A 19,035-nucleotide genomic window follows, 5' to 3' on the forward strand; every position below is an offset into this window, starting at 1 on the left:
AAATGGCCAGTTTTGTGCTGTTGTGATTAGTCCAGTTTATTTGCTTTGAGTTGGTGGTAACAACCTGGAAATGTCTGTTTCAGACTACCAGTCTTTATGTGAGCCTGCTTTCATCCCTTCTATCTGCTGCCTGTGTCCAGGAGGTAGTCAGGTCCACCCACCCAGGCCTGGGCTCATGGAGAAGTTGTCAACAGTAGTTCACAGGGATGGGTCTTGGTTGCCAGGTAGAGGCATTGGGTCCAAGTTCTCTTCCTGAAATCTTACAGGATTGAAATGTCCCTTAATCAATCAGAAAATTATGCAGTTCACTAATTCTTGTGCTCCATAAATACCTGGAGTTCCTGTGATGGGGCCAGGCCCTAGGCACTGCTCCTCTGGGTGCAGAGCCCTTCTTAGCACTGCAGATAAGATGTGAAGGAGAAGACCCAAGGACTCTTCCCCAGAACAAAGACAGTTGTTTAGGAGCAAATAGGACAAAACAAATGAAAGGCTCAGGTCTGATCCAGTTGACCTAGTAACAAAAGCTAGAAAAAGGCGCAGCCTTTAGAATGAGACCCAGAGGTGCAGAGAGAATGTGAGGAGTAAACCAAGAGATGATTTCTTTGTTCCAAACAGCTGCCTAAGGCAGGAAAAATGAGTGAACGGGGAACAGAGATCAGGCAGAAAGATCCGCTGGTCAGATTCCAACAGGCCTACGTCCACTGACTCCTGCTCTAGAGTCCTGATCACTTTTGAAAGAGGGGGTTTTAGGTGCAGAGGGTGTAGGTCTCAGATCTAATTCTGTCACCTCCTGACTGTGCCACCTCCTGACTGTCCTGCCTCAGAGATGAATAAGTCTTGTGCCTGCATTTTAGGGACTCAAATGAGGAAGAATGACCCAAAGTTAAGTGCTAATGCAGTGGTTTTCAACCACTGCATGGTGTTCTTCAGGTTAGATAAAGTGCAATATTTGCTCTTTGGAGGAAAGAGATGTTAACCTAAATCCTCTGCAAAATTTCCTCAGCAGTCCCCTTCATTTTGACAGTGTAAACAAGTCCAGTGACCAACAGGAAATTCATGTACTAGGAGAGAAGGGCAGAGGAGCAGCACCAGGAAGTTGTTCTCTTCTCGAGAGTCCAGGGTCTTGGCCAAAGCCTTCAAACAGCTATTGAACATGGGGGTAGCAAGAGAACTGAATGTCCTTGAGAACTGTGGGGAGAAGGGGCATCTCCCCCACAGCACATGTACAAAAATAGGCTATAAGACAAGATTCATTGATTCTCTCGCATGAAACTCAGTGCCAGTGTATCTTCTGTTTACTGAGCTTCAAAGTCAGCCCGCCCCCAGCCAGAGCTCACCCGTGTTTTCACGGTGGGAGAGCCTACAGCCCCACAGCTCAGCTCTGGTGGGAAAGGAGCTTCTTGTCATGGGAACCAGGGCCGCTCCAGACGCAGAGGAGCAGAGCCTCTTCCAGCTGCTCTGAGATCAACCAGCAGGACCTGGGAGAGAACAATACAAAAGTCCCCAGATTCTTGATTAAGGAGAATATACCTCTTATATTTATGAAGCATGTTATGGACTGGAAGGTGCTTTTATTTTGTTGAAAAGCCACATAACAATAGCACTGGAACCTGAGTTCATTCACCCACTTGAAAAACATTAACTGAATGTCTGCTCTGCCTCTGGTCCGGTCCTGGGACCTGGGGCTTCAGAGACAAATAAGACCAGTCCCTGCCCTTGTGAAATTCACAGCCCAGAGGGAAAGAGAGACAGCACACAGCAGCAATACAGGGGGACCACTGCTGACGAAGGAGCATCCACTGGTTCAGCTGATACCACCACACGTGTGGATATGTGGATGCCCCACTGGGACCCCTGATAGGAGGCTTCCAGTCTAACCGGAAAGACAAACCTGGGTCCTCATGATTAGAAAGACAACTAACTGGGGAGACCAGATTGTGAGGGAGATTGGTTTGGGGTTCTCAGCTGTGAAATGATGAAACGTGTCCCCTCTGGGGCCCTTAGCTCGGTGGGCTCTCCACTACTTAGGGGAGCCAAGGGAAAGATGCAGGGGGTTCCTGCCTTTCACGATGGCACAGATGAACCGCGCGTGCCGGCGGAGACAGGGCCATCCTCACTGGCCTCTCTATCACCCTGGGCCGTGGCCAAATGAGGATGGTTTTAGTGGACAGAGAACAGGGCAGGCTGTAAAGGCACACAAGAGTGAGCCAAGTTTAGCTCTGGGCTGTTTTCAGCTCAGTCAAGCACATATGTTGGGTTTCTGCTGTCTACATGTCAGAATGCTCCTTTCTAAGGGGATGCAAAGACCAGTGAACATGGCCTAGTCTTTCTCCCTCAAGAAGCTCACAGTCACTTGGAAGAAATGTTATCCAGACAACTAAATCTAATGGAAACAGAATGAAATAAGTGCCTTTATTTCAGCCAAGGTGTATGATAATAGCATAATCCCAAATAAATAAGTCCGGGTGAAGTGAAGGGAAGAAGTGTTAGAGTGTCACTGAGTGATTGTTCTTGGCTGATAGGACTCAGGGCGTTGGACAAGGAATGAGCAGGGTTTAGTGTCGAGTAACATAACTGGGAGAGACAGAGAACATTGACTTCAGCTCCCTCTCCTGCATGTGGCAAACAGGTAAACGGGCGCCCAGAGAGGGAATGTGACATCATACACCTCAACGTCACACAGAAAGTCATTAACATAGCCTGGCCTGAGACCTAAGACTCTTGACATCCCATGTGGCCGTGTGAACCTCATAGATTGACACTCCCCCTAGAAATATAGTATGAGTACTTGGATTTAAATAGGCTATGACAGTATCCCAAAGCCAGCTGGAATATGAGAATGCTAACTTATATGTCATTTTATAGTTTGCAAAGCAATTGTGCATCCACCTAACATCACTGGGAGGCATGGGTATTATCCTTTTACTCTTTCCCTATGATGAGGAAACCAAGGCTTAGCAAGCAGAAGTATTTTTCCCAGGTCACATAGCTGGCAAGGGGGTAGAAACTGCTGTAGTTTGAGGTCTGGCCACATTAGAGCTTTTCAATGTGCCCAGACTTCAGGCTTATGGTGATGTTGTAAACCCAACTGTGGTTCTTCTAGTTATCTGAACACTCCTAACTTCTCTTCTTTCCCTATTTGCTAAGGTTAAAGCAGTCCTTTCCAAATTAAACTTGAATTTCAAGCTTCATTAAGAATGCAATTGCAGTGTTTTTAAACTAGGAAACCAAACAAACAAACAGAGTTACACTGTATGACTAAGTTGGGTTTAGCTTTATTGGTTTGTTTTTGTTTTCATTTATGGTTGTTGTCTAGATTTAAAAACAAGAAACGGATCCTGAATGAAATTCAGTGATCCCCCGCCTCCCAATCTGTCAGGGCTGCCCAGTCCATCTTGAATGTCTCCAGATTTCACCCAGGGCACAGCTGGGGAGAGGGACCAGCAGGGCTGGCTGGCACCGGGGGCCGACTCAGCACTCACGGTGAATTCCTTAGTGCGCCCCAGTTGGCAAAGAAGGTGTGGCCTCCTCCTGTTGTACCCTTTATGAAACCCTTTATGAAGTGCTGTCATATGCACCTTCTCATTTGTTACACACGGGCCTTCTGGTAGGGCTGTTCCTTTCATGCCTATTTCAGAAACGGTCAAACTGTGCCCAGAACATGCCGCGTGTCTGTAAACTAAGGGTAATAATGCCTGCCTTGCAGAGTTGCTGTGAGGATTACAGGTGAGAGATCCGTCATTTAGAGATGATCCCTAGGTGCCAGGCACTGTGCTGGACACTGCACGTGATCACCAGCCCTCCCCCCACACTTACAAAGCAGACATTTACACACGAGGAAACTGAGGCTCCGTGAACTGAAGTGCTTTGCCCAGAGTCACACAGTGGGAGAGCTAGAATGAGAACAAAACTGGATGATGTTTATAAAGAAGCCAGAATAAAAAAAAATCCACTGGAATTTAACCAGAGCCCTTTTGATAAAGAGTCTTTCATAAACTTCAAGGTATGATGATCTCTTTAGGCAGTGTTGCTCCCATGAAAAATAATCACGGATTGCAACGCAGATAATTGATAGATGCAACCTGGAGGAGAAATTTCAGGGATTCTGAGAACAAAGCTCTCTGTCCCCCTTTCTGCCTATCTCCTCTCGCTGGAAGGGAGAGTTCACATAAAGCCATAGAATTTGTTCACCCTTTACACTATCTCTAAACCATGTTTCTTGTGATAACAGATGAGAGAAATTGACCTTTAAAAATCCTGTGTTCTAAGGGACAGATAAAGATTTTGCAAGCCTTTTCAAAGAAGGCACAGAATTTATTATAGCAAATGACAAAAACCTCTCCCAGATGTGTACAGAAGAGGTGCATCCCACCCTCCACCCCCCACCCCAGGGCCTCCCGGGTGTTGCTCACAGCCTGCAGCAGAACGGCTCTGTGGCCAGACGGCAGACAGGAGCGAGCTGAGGTTGGCTGATGAGCTGTGGAGTGGGGAGAAGTTAAGCCTGCAGAGAGACGGATGATGGACTTGTTATACACTCTGCGGGGCTATCGATTTAAGGAACCATGCAAACAACTGTGATGCAAAGAGTGTACTAGCCCACAAATTTGACCAACTTGCCCCCAGCTCTGTTTTCATTTCAGCTTGTTCTCATCGTCCTTCCAGTCTCTGTTTAAGCACTCTCTCTTCCAGGAAATATCCCCGCCCCCAGCCTGAGCGGGGTCCCCACCTTTGGACTTCTGCAGTCCTCTGCTTCCTTCTTTTCTAGCACTCTGTTGTCTCTGTCTGGCCCACCAAATATAATCTTTTGGAGGCACAACTCTGTCTTACTCTTGTCTGCCCGTTACCCAACACAGGGCCTGCCAGTCACATGACAGGTGCTAAAAAACAAACAACAACAACAACAAAAAACCAGAACAGGCCTGTCCCCTGTGCCTCCCTTCTAAGGAGAGGAACAAGTTCTTGGGGGTAGTGGGGCCTCATCACATCCCACAGCTCTCAATTGGCCCTGCCAGACTGATCAATTTGAAATCCTCACAGAAGCATTCATTCATTTTTTACTCATTCAACAAATACAGTGCTTTGTGTGCAAAGCACTATGCCGTGCATTTGGGATACAGAAATAAACAGGTCAGTTCCTTCTCTCTGCGGAGGGGGACGGGATAGAGAAATAGACATAGCTGTGGAAGAGTACCTAACAGCTGGATTGGGAGAAAGATAAGGACGGGATAGAGAAATAGACATAGCTGTGGAAGAGTACCTAACAGCTGGATTGGGAGAAAGATAAGGATGGGATAGAGAAATAGACATAGCTGTGGAAGAATACCTAACAGCTGGATTGGGAGAAAGATAAGGGACCAGATTCCCAAAGCTGCCACTTTACTGACAGTATGATGATAGATAAATCACATAGCCTAAGCCCCAATGTGTCCTCATTTGTACCGATGAGAAGCTAGCTGACCACCTTCAACAGAATTCTCATGCTCACCTTTCACAGAATTTCACTTTCTGTGAAAGTTATAGCAGGAAGCCACCAGAGGAGATGGGCCTGGGGCATAGGACCAGAACGTGGCTGCCAGACAGGTTAGCCGCAGAGGCTGCCCCGCTGACCTTCCCTTCACAGGTGAGAACACTGACATCAGAGAGGGGGGTAAGTCACCCAAGATCCCCCTCCTCCCGCCGGCAAGATCACTGGCAGCTATTAAGATCACAGAATGATCAGAAAGCCATTGCTAAGGCAGGACTGCAAGTTATGGCAGACTACCGCAGCCACCCCTGTGTCCCTGCACCTGTCTGCAGAGGGGGCCCCAGGAACAGCCACAGGCATGGGAAGGACTCCAAAATGTCTTACCCGAATCTTTCAGCAACACTGAGAGAATGGCAGAACTTCTAATCTCAGTTTTTACATGAATAAATTAGGTCTCAGACACACGAAGGGACAGGCCCAAGGTCTCACAGCTAGGGAGTGGCAGGCCCAGGAGAAGAAGCGGGTCTTCAGTCCTCCAGCCTGGATTCTTTTTTCTCTCATGTACTCCTGCCCCTAGTTCTCAAGGTCATTTGATACCCACCAGCAGGGTAGACACTGAGCAGGGGCGCAAGAGCAAATGGCATGGCCCTCGTACTCAAATTGATAGCACGGAGGTGGAAATGTTAGCAGAAACCAGTACGGCCTGCGGCAGCTCAGCACGGAGGAGGGCCCTTCAAGTTCAAGGGGCACAACTAACTGCATGAACTACTTTGGAATGTTCATTTAGTGCCCAGAGACCTGGCCCCTTTTTCTTTTCTTTTTTTGCTCCCTTCCCTTCCCTTCCCTTCCCTTCCCTTCCCTTTTCCTCCCTCCCTCCCTCCCTCCCTCCCTCCCTTCCTCCCTTCGTTCCTTCCTTCCTTTCTCTCTTTCATTTAAATTTCTTTTCTGCCTTTCTTCTGGCCATTTCCTTTCCCTTTGCCCTCACTGCCACCAGAGTCCCCTGCTGGACGTGGCACGGTGTCACCCCTCCCAGCCTCACGGAGCCCAAATGGCCTCTGACTTCTTCCGCTTCTCATCACTTTCACAAGTACGGACAGGGAGAGAGGCCTTCAACACTGTGAGGAAAGAGGAAGGTTCAGGGTTGTGGGGATGCTCTTTTCCAAAAGCCAGAGTTTAGAGTTTAAGAGGGTTTCATTGAAAACTTTTCCCATTGATATTTTGGGAGGTTTGTTTTGTTTTATGGTTTTCTGCTGTGATAGTGAGGGTCTCACAGTGGGAATAGCAAATAGATGAAACACGGACTTTTTATAAGTCAACCAACTTGTGTGTAATATACAAGTAAGTAAAATAGAAAGTGCTTGGAAGATGTAAATGTTTCCAAACTGGCCAAAGCCAGAGAACCTCAAAAACTAGATACTGATGTATTTTTATTTATTTACTTTTTTAGATTTTATTTATTCATTTTTATTAGAGAGAGAGAGAGGGAGAGAGAGAGAGAACAGGGGCAGGAGCAGGAAGCATCAACTCCCATATGTGCCTTGACCAGGCAAGCCCAGGGTTTTGAACCAGCAACCTCAGTGTTCCAGGTCGACGCTTTATCCACTGCGCCACCACAGGTCAGGCCAGATGTATTTCTCATCTACCTCCAGATTTGCTTTTCTGTCCCCAAAGCATACTTTTTCCTTTTAACATGACTCTTTTAAAATTGTCATCAAGACCTAAGCAAATTAAACTGGAAGATTCTTTCCTGCCACAAGAGCAGTCCTATGCCCTGTCTCAGGAGGCCATATGCCTCATTTGAAAATATAAAGAGGGGTTTGCCTGAAAGCTGGTCTTATAAACTCAGCCTCTGATAAGAGTTGTATGGGCTCTACTCATTTTCAAAATATGTACGTATCTCATTTAAATATGACTGTCTCGCCCCTGGCTGGGTAGCTCAGTTGGTTGTGGCATTGTCCCAATGTACCAATATTGCAGGTTCAATCCCCAGTCAGGGAGCATACAAGAATTAAGCAATGAAGACATAAATTAAGTGAAACAAATTGATATTTCTCTCCCCCCCTCCCTTTTCCTGCCTCTCCCCTCCTCCTCCTCCTCCTCCTCTTCTTCTTCTTCTTCTTCTTCTTCTTCTTCTTCTTCTTCTTCTTCTCTCTCTCTCTCTCTCTAAAATCAATAAATACAAAAAATAGACATGATTGTCTCTATTAGCAGAGGTTTAGCCCAAATTTACTACTTAGCAAATATTTGCTGAATGAATGACTAGGAAAAGACAACATAGGAAGTTGTGCACAGACAGAATTCTTGGCCTGGCATTAATCACTAACCTGTGAAGCATGCAGTGAATGACTCCTCAGTCCCAGGGTCTTTTATAAGAGCAATGAATGTGTACTATCTCCACTTCAGAGAACCCCAGTTTTCAAGTCCCCTGAGTTCCCTGCTATCCTAACTTATAAGTATGTTGCTGTGGCCATGCTTCTCTGATTCAGTTCTCCAAGGCCAAGCTGCATGTAGAAAGAGCTGCCTGGAAATGTATGCATAGGGAGGGAGTCACCACAGGGCCAAATGGCAGCTCTGTTATCAGAATACCTGTTCAAAGGAAGTACCTGGCCAGGACCTAATACCAACTATTATTTCTCAAGCACTTAGGTGCTGGCCATCATGCTAAGGGCTTCACATCCACGATCTCACCGAAACTCCCAGCACCTCCCTGAGATGGGTCTGATTGTTCATTTTACAGATGGGCACACTGAAGTGCAAAGCCCATGCTGAGACATTCATTTGCAGCAGGATAGCCAACTAGATCATCACAAAGATGCTCGGACCTCCAGAAACAATAATTTGTTTTTAAAATTCACTGCTGAATCTGTTTTTTAGAAAAAACAAAAAGAAATGTGAGAAAACCCCTATCCCAGAAGCAAGGATGAGGGTGAAAGCCAGAGCAGCAGGCGCCGGGCTACTGGGACGAGCCAGACAGCCCTGCTCTCCAGGAGCCCCTCGCCTGGACACAGAGACGGTCAAAATGACAACCTAGGGGCGAGGAGTGCAGAGGGAGAGGGCGCCCAGTGTGCCAGGAGTATGCAGGCGAGCAGTATTTCAGCAAGGCTCAGAAACTCGTGTTTTCCACTTAAGAAATAGTTCCTAAAAAGGCTCTTCAGGACTCCAAGAACCTTTTCTACTTCACAAAAACCTGAGTTCCAATCTCTGAGTCAGCTTCTTTGCTGACTGTAAGACCTTGACCAAGTTACTTTACCACTATGGGCATCTGGTTCCTTCTCTCCAATACGAGGGTGGCGAGGACAACAGTAGGAAGACTCTAGGACACGTTCCTTAAAAACGTTCCTTCTAAAGCATTTAGCGCAATGCTGACCGCTCAGAATACGTGGCAGCTGTGATTATCACCATCGTCATCACCATCATACTTACATTAATAAGTATTGATGGCAATAACTCCTGGCTAGCCTTCCAAGGTGCCACGGAGCAGTGTTTATAAAGACTAGAAAACCTGGCTTCTGGGGACTGTTTTGGTGGTAAACAAGAGCAGGCGAGAGCTAATAAAATTTCAAATTAGCCATGACTTTTCACGGCCCTTCAATTGTGCTAGCTGATTTAATGGTCAACGTCCCTGCTCACTGGGATTGAATAATGGAACATTTCTGCCGAGTTATGGATGCAGCAGCTGAATCTGTCAGGCTAACATCAATAGCAGAATGCAAATAACCCTCAGCTCGGCTGTAATTATGTGTTTATGCAACGTCTGATAGGCAGCATGAGAAAGCATGACGGAGCCTGCCAATTGTCAGAGAAGACAGGTGCCTTGCTAGGCAGTTAGCTGGTGTACATGAAAACAAGGACAGGAGCCACAAGTTAGGACCCAGGACTGCTAGAGTGAGGAGAGACCTTTCCACTTCCCAGGATGAATCTGGCAGGTGAACAGACAGAAGAAAAATGGCCCTCCACTTTAGTGAGCCTGTTCCTGGTTCGGGGTTGTCCCAGCAGAGCCCAAGCTCTACGTCGATCAGGCGTCCCTGATTGACTTCGCAGTGGGACACTCCTGCTTATCAGCAGGGCTGGCAGCCTCTTTGAGACTACTCTTGAGGCGGCTATGAGGATGCTACTGATAAGTGACGACACTAACCGCCACCGGAGGAAAGACACGACCAACACAGAGTTAGTTGCAATAATCACACGGGCAATTTATTACTCACAAATCCTTTTGGCATGCCTGGGTGCAGTTTAAGGGGGCCCTGTCGGCGTGCTCCTCTCAGATATCTTTGGTCAGAGCTCAGAGCCCCCGTAGAGACAGTTCACGTTCACTTTGGGGTCTGGGCAACTACCACAGCAGGGGGCTCCTTGGCTTTAGTACCTTTTCTGGCCAGTGCCTTCTAACAGGTGTCAATCTACAGGATTATCACCTCAAACCACCTTTTTGGGAGTTCCTTGCAGGGGACCCCTTTTATGTTAATCTACTGAAATGTTTACATCAAACCACTTTTTAAGATGTTCTTATTTACGTTACAAAGTTATGACACCAAGCCACTTCTTATCTATGTATAACTTCACACACACACTAACTGGGCCCTGCTCGAAAGCCAGAGTCTGTTTATCACATCTGCACCCACTATATTAATTCCTGTCCAGATGGCATAACTTTAATTTCCTTAATTATTTTTAATATTATATTTTAATTGCTTTTATACATCTTCCACACTTTCTACACTTCTATATATTTAACCACGATAACATTATATTACTACAACAAGGGTTGTAAAGGAGACTTACCCCTTTACCTGTGCCCAGTACTCTGCTAGATGTGAGGACATATTTATTTAGGTCACAAATACTTATGTGACACTTATTCTTCCCCTCAGAAGAGATATAAGAAACTGAACCAGAGACTTTAAGTTAACTTGCCCAAGGTCACAGAGTAGGAAGTTTCAGAGCCAGGATTCGACCCCAGACAGTGTGGCTCTGGAATCCATACTCTTTACACTGTGTTGCCCTCAGGGAGGGTATAAGGTCTTAGATACCAGGCAGAAGTAAGCAAGAAATAAAAGGGATATTTGTCCCTAATTTATTAGGGTGAAAAACACCTTGGTTTCAGGGAGATCAAGGAACTTGCCTGAGGCCACCCACCCCTGAGGTGAATAAGGAGGCTTAGGGGTGCTGCTTATGGGGCTGGGACTTCCTGTCTAGTCAAAGCATATGCAGTAGTGCTGTGGTGGGCAGCATCTATATTGCAAACCCACCAAGACAGAGGTGAGGGAGGCATGTCAGTAATGAGACTGGGGCTCAGAGTAAGTACAGAAACTCAACCTGGAAGTTGAACTTCAGCTTCCGAGCCTCATCGGTCCTCCACCATGTTTGTTAAACAGAGTAAAGATAATGGTTTTCTGGCTTTTATGAACTACCATTTGGTTTTGTTTCCTTATTCATTTGTTAATTCATTGAATTTGCATTCATTTATTTATTTAATAGTTCATATTTTAAACACCTGTACTTAGTGCTGAGGATCCAGCCGAGATAACCAGGACGGGATCTAGGCCCCCGGGTGGTGGGGGAGTTTGCCCGAAGCCACAAGCTAGTAAGCAGGAGAGGCAGAGTTTGGTCCTCGCCCCCTCCCCGCCGCCCCAGGAACACAGGTCCTTAGACTCCTCTCTGCCTGCAGAGCACACAGACTGTAAGCCCTGGGCTTTTTCTGCCCCTCACTCGGGGCAGCCTCTGATCCCTGGGTTTGTTATCCGTTTTAAGTAAGTGTATTGTGTGCCTGTAAAATTACTTTGGGATGATGCAAGCAAAAATCTGTGATCCAGTGGAATTTCTATCTTTGAACTTTGGGAAGCTGGAAATTATATTATTTTCAGCCCTGAAGAAATCCATCCATGTGGTAAAGAGAATTTCCCGCTAATGATTGCTTGGCCAGAGGGTAGAAACCATCGTAAACTCAGAAAGCACCAACCCCCCTACCCCCACCCCGCCTGCCAGGAGGCAGATCCCAGCCTGCATGTCCTTACCTCACTGGGGAGAGGCCCAGGATTCTGGTGCCTTCCTGGCACTGCTTCTTCCTCACCGCCAAAAGCCAATCAACTGCCAGGTCTTAATGTTTTTACCTCTTAAATGTCTCTCAAAACCACCCACTTCTTCCAGTCCTTACAATTAGCACTCTAGTCTCAGCAACCATTATTTTTCCCTGTCACCCACCAGGGAGCCCCTAGCTTTCACTCCCTGCTTAAGACCTTTCAGTAGCTCCCATTGTCCCTGGGGTAACATGCAAACCCTAACCTGCCCCAACCCCCAGGCCGAACAGTGTGCTCCTGCCAGCCTCTGCAGCCTGGCCTTGATCCCCCACCCTCACCTTCGGAGCCCAGCCTGAACTTAGCCACTTCCATGTCCAATGGCGTCTCTTACCACTGGGCCTTCATCTATGTTTATAATGCCTTCTATCTCTTTGAAAAAACAATAGCACATGTCCACTGTACACTTACTCACCTGTCTCTCCTGTAAGACTAGTGGGTTGGGGACAGACCTGAAGCACCTGGTTCTCCTTGGTTCCCAGCAGAGGTCTTGGCTTATCTCAGGCACTTAATAAAGGTTTTCATGAATGGAAAATACAGAAGTGGATGAAGGTATTGTGGACAAACGTGACTGATTGAACATAGTCATATCAACCTCATGCTCTGTCACCTCTGCAGATGGCTTGGTGGACTGCATGGACCCTGACTGCTGCCTCCAGCCCCTCTGTCATGTCAACTCACTGTGCCTGGGCTCCCCTGACCCACTGGACATCATCCAGGAGACACAAGCCCCTGTATCCCAGCAGAACCTGCACTCCTTCTATGACCGCATCAAGTTCCTTGTGGGCAGGGACAGCACACACATCATCCCCGGGGAGAACCCCTTTGACGGAGGGTGAGTCCCCTGAATCACCCCCAGGGCAACATGGGGGTGTGGGGGGTGGGGAAGACCAGGAGGGTGGGCATGGAAGGCTCTTGATGGAAGCAAGGCAGAAGAGCAGCCTCAGAGACCAGCATTTGGAAAATATGCTACCCAAGGCTTTTGGAATTTCTATAAGCAAAGTTTTGTTGTTCCTGCTGGGTGATAGATGGGGAGAATGAGAAATTAGGGGTCCAGGGGGAATCTTGGATCAATACCCACTTTGCAGTCAGCTATTACTGATTCTGTGGTCTCTAGATGAGCTGAAAGGTTTTAACACTGTTCACCATCAGAAATGATGTCCAGAAGACTTGTTAGACTGGGGGTGGCATACACCTGCTGGTATCTGAAGCCATATTCCCGTGCATTCTTTTACAAGTTTCATTCATTGGATGTTGTTTTTTTCTTCTGAGGTCTATTCTCTGCCAAGCCCTGTGCTGGAATCAGAGAGATGAGTGGAGCACAGCCGCTGCTCAGTGGGCACTCACAGCCCACCACTACGGGAACAAAAAAAAGACAGTTCCAGTGTGGTAGGCCAGAAACATGCCCGCAGGGGACCCTGGGACCATAGAGGAGGTGCTCCTGGGTAGGGGGAAGGCCATTACTTAAGAACTGAGCCTGAAAGATGAGAAATAGCTAGGTAAGGGAAGGAGAGCGTGACCCAGGGAGAGGGAACAGATGGTGCAGAAACCCAGGAGCATGAAAGGACGCAGGAGCCAGCAAAAGACTGCTCCCTGTTCCTTGCTGCCCAGATCAGGGTCTGTGAACTAGGAAAAGGTATCCCAGATGGAGGGATTTATAATAATTTCTCTTGAATGTCTTCCAATGTAATAATGCGTCATGTACGCAGAGGTTTCTCCTAAAGTCAGCACAGTTTAATTGAGCAGTCACAGGGTATATACCTTCTACATTCATGACTTCTCGGCTGGTGATCCCTGCCCAAGGGACAGTGGTGTAGGGGCGTGGGGTAGGAACGGCGAAGGATATCCTCGAGTTCTGTTTAGAGGGGGAAATCAGCAGGGCTTCGGCATGGGTTGGGCCTGAGGGATGCTGGAGTTAGATGCCTAAGTAGATGGTTGCACCCTCCCCAAGTTGGGGAGCTGAGAGCAGAGCAGGGTCGGGAGCAAGGCGGTCAGCTCCACTTGAGCACAAGCAGAGCAAGGAAGGGACATACCTCAGTAGGACACCCAACGGGGAAATTCTGTTTATAGTTCATACGCAAATCTGGAGCTCACAGGGAGGTGAGGGCTGGAGGCTGTGATTTGGGAGCCATCAACAAACAAGCAGGAGTTGGCACCATGAGCACATATAAGTTTGCTCAAGGAGAAGGTGGAGGGGAGAACAGCAGGGAACTCAGAAGCAATCCAGGGAACCGCCCAGCCCCAGTGCCTGGTGTTATCATCCCCAGAGTATAACTGGAACTCCGAGGAGAAGGTCTCGCTCCTGGGACGTGGTGGAGCCAAACTCACAGCAGGGCCTTCAGACTCCAGGGCCCATGGTTTCCCCCACCCAGCCCTTTCCCGCAGGAGCAAGGACAAGACGGGGAACTGAAGTGAGGAAGGTGCTCTGAGCCCAGCCAGCGGGGCGGGATACAAGTGTACAAAAGTGTTCAAACCAGAACCTTTGTAGAGATGAAGGCACTTTATAGTCCCCACCCTGCAGCCTACCCCGAGAAGAGTGAAAACCTCAGAAATTCAGTGACCTTCCCAAATTGAATGGCTAGTCAAGAATATTACTTTCTCGGCCTTTCCTGACTGGACTCATTATGGGATCTGATGAGGGCTGTGGCTGGTTGGCTCCCAGTGGCTATTCTGCTCACAGGGTCGCCTTGCCATGCCAGCCATATCCGCGCCAGCGGGGACCATGCACCCCTGTATGTTCTCTGGTCGCTCACCATGCCTGCTGCTTATATGCCTGAGTCCCGGTGGGGCCTGCGCAGGGATTCCAGTGTTGTGGCTCTCATAGGCCTGGCTTGCCTCAAGGAGCCTGTCAAGTGGGTGGCTTGAGAAACCTGTACCAGGAGAAACGGACCCATCACCAGAAGGGAAGCATCAGGCCAACACGTGCCTTAGATCCTGACTCTGCCCCTGCTGGATGCACGGCTCTGGGCAAGTGGCTTAATATACCAGATATGTAGATGTCAGTCAGCCCTCTAAACTGAGTCTTCCAGGACAGGACTACACCATGTTAATCATTTTAGCACTGAGTTGCTCAAGACAAATATGCATAGATATTGCCTTGCACAATGAAGAAATGGAAGGAAAGAAGGAAGGAAGGAAGGAAGGAAGGAAGGAAGGAAGGAAGGAAGGAAGGAAGGAAGGAAGGAAGGAAGGAAGGGGAGAGGGAGGGATGGAGGAAGGAAGGAAGGAAGGAAGGAAGGAAGGAAGGAAGGAAGGAAGGAAGGAAGGAAGGAAGGAAGGAAGGAAGGAGAGAGGGACGGATGGAGGAAGGGGCAGTAGGAAGGAGGATGGATGGATACATTATCTAGTTTATTTAATTTTATACTGTGGATTCAGAGTCCAAAGAGGTTAAATCATCTACTGAAAATCACATTACAGATTAGTAGCAGGAGCAGGAGTAGAAGTCAGCTCCAACATCATTGTTTCTATATCTGTACCTCCAGTTAAATTACAGATGCTTCCAAAGAAGAGACCGTTCAACTCTTCAAACCTCAAATACTGGACTACAGTATTTGCTCTACAAATGAATGCATAATGGGAGCTTCCAAATGAAACTATAAACATTTCTTTTACCTCCCACTTTCCTGAGTTTTACATCCCTGCTCCTCCCTGATCTAGATTCAGAGGAAACAGCTGTCCATCAGGACTAAGTATCCCCAAATAGATTGTTATGCAAAACAAGCCCAGGTGACTGAACACCTAGAAGCAGGAACCAGCAGATGCTTTTCTCCTTGGACTTGCCCCCTTGACGTTCCATGACCTGGATCTGGGCCAGTGAGAGAGTGTGCTTATTTGCATGGTTGGGAGAAAGCAAAATCGGTGCCTGGGTGCGGGTTGTTGCTTGCTTTCCTCCCGTGAGAAGGGATGTGGAATAACAGGAAGTGCCCAGAGTGTGAGTCTTGGCTTTCCTTCCCACTGGCTGTATGTGACATCAGGGTAATGATTTAACCTTTGTGCACCTGCCTCCAATTATACATTGGCAGTACAAGCAACTCTTCATAAACACCGCTGAAAGTGTTAACTCAAATAAAGCCCCTCGCACAGGGCTTGATACCCAGGTGATCAGGAAGTGGTGGCTTTTATGGCAGCAGCCCGACCTCGTGAAAAGAGCATGAGTTCTGGAATTAGACAGACCTGCATTTAAAGTCAGATGCATCCACTTACTAGCTATGTGACCTTGGGGAAATGCCCTAACTTCTCTGAGCTCTAATTTCCTCATCTGTAAGCGTGGGGTAATAATGTCTGTTTTGCAGGGTTGCAAATGAGAATTAAATGAAAAAAATAAAATAAAATGTACATTAAATCTCAATCTAGCACTGGCCACTCACAAAAAATGCTTACCACTTATATGATAATGGTGCTGCTGCTGGTGAAGATGGTGGTGATGTTGAAAAGAGCTTACAACTCCACTTCTTAACTGAAAGTGAAACTTGGGAGTAACCTGCCCTCCGACAGAGTCCAGCAGCCACTCAGGGAGGAGCCAGGATTAGATGGCCCCGTCCTTGTGTGGGGAAAGGAAGAGACAGCACTATGCCAGGAGGCTGTCAGCCAGGGTCCTTGTTAGGAGGAATCCAGTGGCACTCTTCCAGAGAGTAGGATTTCTGATGGACAAGCAGACTCGACTCCGCGCCTGTATGTAACAATAACAGGGCCTGCGCCTGACAGAAAGCCCCACATCCTTCTGCACCCCGTATGCTGGGCCGCTGTTTGTATGCTCTGAACGGGAGTCCATTGAACAGGTTCAGGAAAGCAGGCTGTCGCCCAGAAACCCAGCTGTGTGTCTGACTCAGGGCAAGTGGCTCCCTGTGCAGCACGCCCAGTGGTGCCAGAGGTACAGGGGCAAGGGTAGCCCCCCGGGAGAGATGGGCAGCAGCTCCCAGAATGTGACGACCCCAGCCAAGCAGAATGCGCTCTGGGCTGGGATGAACCCCTCAGAGGAAAGCATGGAGTTTGACTGACCTGAAGCAAGAAGTATGGCAGATGGACTTTGCGTGAGGACGGCCTCCCTCGGGAGCGCTGTCAGGGTCCCCTGTGTCCCCAAGTCCAGGACTGTGCCTGGCCCAGAGCGGGTACTCAGTACAGGTTTAATGAACATAGTAGCTCTGACATTCTGCCATAGCTGTCCTCAATGCCACACAAAGTGACAGGGGTGTGAATGACTTCAGCTGATTGAAAGTAGGTCTAAAGTAGGAGTGGCCATAATAGGCATAGGAAACACCATCACCAGATTAGGTGGTTTGAATACCATCTTTCTTTCCTGGCTTGGATGCCTGGAGCCCATCTACCTGGTGGTACACCTGTCCCCCACCTGGAGGCATGGGGAGAGTACAATGTAGAGTCCCCTCTCTTGAAACTTGATTGTGATGGGAAGGACCCCAACTAGATTGTCCATAGAAGGGGGACAGATAACAGGGCTCAGACTATGGAGCTTGGGATCAGACAGCTGGAAATGGGAGGGCAGCATAGGATTTTTTTTTTTCTTCAAAAAACACTCAAGACAGCTATTTCCCTATCACACAACTTTAGTTGTATCTCTTCTCTTGGAAGGGACTAACTGGATTGAAAGGGCTGGACATAGGACAGACATATCACTTTAGCGAATAGTGATGGCTTTCCTCTGAAGGACAGGTTAGCAGGTCACAGGAAGAGGTTCTGACAAAAGAGCCACCCCCAAGTTATTTGAATATCAGTTCAGAATGTGTTTGAGGACGCTGTCTTGTGAAAAAAATAATGTTATGTTGTCAAATCTTCCTGGGCTCCCCTAAGCCTGGCAGGCTATCAGCTTACTCAGGCAAGTAGTTGAGGACAGGCAAGTGGGTGAGAACAGATCGCTACAAAAGTCAGCTGACAGGAGCACCCTGATCCCAAAGAGAAAAGACTCAGGAGTCAGGGGCACTTTAGAAAAAGGAGGGGTGGGTGACCAGAGCATTCATCCCAAAGGAGGCAGAGGATCTGAGGCTTAGAGAAGGTGGGATCCCATGGAGAGAAGAGACTGGGCAGGCTCAGAGGGGGGCAGAGGTGCCCACAGAACACAAGCTATAAGCTCTATTTGGTATTACTGATCAGCACCTACTCTGCACAAGAGCTGCAAGAAGAGAAGGATCTGTACCATTACACTACGGCCTCTTTGTGTCCCAAGCCTTGTCAGTCATTGACCTCCTAGTGCCTAGCATGGGGTTGGCACAGACTAAAACCACAATGAATGGTAGATGAGTGAGTGAGTGAGTGAGTCAGCCAGTCAGACACAGCTGAGTGAAGAGATGTGAAGACAAAGTCTTCTGAGAGTTCAAGGCACGGCCAGCACACCCTCTATAACAGGGGTCCCCAAACTACGGCCCGCGGGCCACATGCGGCCCCCTGAGGCCATTTATCCGGCCCCCACCGTACTTCCGGAAGGGGTACCTCTTTCACTGGTGGTCAGTGAGAGACGCAAAGCATGGCATCGCTCACATACAGTACTACTTCCAGTGACGTGGGATGCACGCCTCACGGCTCCGGAAGCACATCACATCACTTGTTACAGCTAGCAGTGACAAATATGGAACCGGACATTGACCATCTCATTAGCCAAAAGCAGGCCCGTAGTTCCCATTGAAATACTGGTCAGTTTATTGATTTAAATTTACTTGTTCTTTACTTTAAATATTGTATTTGTTCCTGTTTTGTTTTTTTACTTTAAAATAAGATATGTGCAGTGTGCATAGGGATTTGTTCATAGTTTTTTTTATAGTCTGGCCCTCCAATGGTCTGAGGGACAGTGAACTGGCCTCCTGTGTAAAAAGTTTGGGGACCCCTGCTCTATAAGTTGGTGACCCTGAGCTCCACACCACAGGGGCTGCATCTGCTGCCCCTTTGTTTCTGCAACACCAGGCACAGGGCGGCCTCAGGGTGGGCCATGGTAAATGTTTATTTTTGAAAATGAATGAGCAAACAAACAAATGAACTAATGAATGAAGACTGCTGTCTCGTAGAAGATGGCTTTTCATCCAACTTCAGGTCGCAACAGCCCATGAATACAGCATGAAATTGGTTTAGTAGGTTAAAATTATTTTCTTAATAAAAGTAAATTTAAATGGATCTGGGTACAATGAGATGGAAAATAATCAGTGCCACACTGTAAAAAGGATATGTATTTCATGAAACTTGTTTTGGTTTTGTGCCGAACCACCATAACTTTCCAGGATAATCAGAGAACGGAGAGAATTTTAATGGGGTTGGAACAATATTATGGTGATAGCATTTTACAATTCAGAAGTCAGCAGCCATGCTCTTACACTTGAAATCAAGCTGATCTTAGGAAAGCTGGAATATGTAACCCTGGGGGGGAAGCATGTCGGAGAAGGAAGAGCCCTGAGCCTGTGAGGCCGGAAAGGTGGTCTGGGGCAGGAACTAAGAAAGATACGCCCTCCCCTTGTTCGCTAACCAGACTGGAGCATTTCTCCTTTAGGACTTAAAACTGGC

General features: G+C 47.7%; 1 protein-coding gene across 2 annotated transcripts in view; it reads left to right on the plus strand.

Moving 5' to 3' along the window:
• The window catches only part of TENM4 (teneurin transmembrane protein 4), an 813,415-nt gene that overhangs the window by 691,403 nt on the left and 102,977 nt on the right, over positions 1–19,035 (plus strand). For both annotated transcript variants that reach the window (XM_066249328.1, XM_066249320.1), the window contains one exon: positions 12,154–12,370. In XM_066249328.1, coding sequence (XP_066105425.1) covers positions 12,154–12,370 — 217 coding nt within the window. The remainder of the gene's footprint in view (positions 1–12,153; positions 12,371–19,035) is intronic.

This window comes from Saccopteryx bilineata, chromosome 1, assembly GCF_036850765.1.
Source record: "Saccopteryx bilineata isolate mSacBil1 chromosome 1, mSacBil1_pri_phased_curated, whole genome shotgun sequence".
In the NCBI taxonomy this organism is placed as follows: Eukaryota; Metazoa; Chordata; class Mammalia; order Chiroptera; family Emballonuridae; genus Saccopteryx; species Saccopteryx bilineata.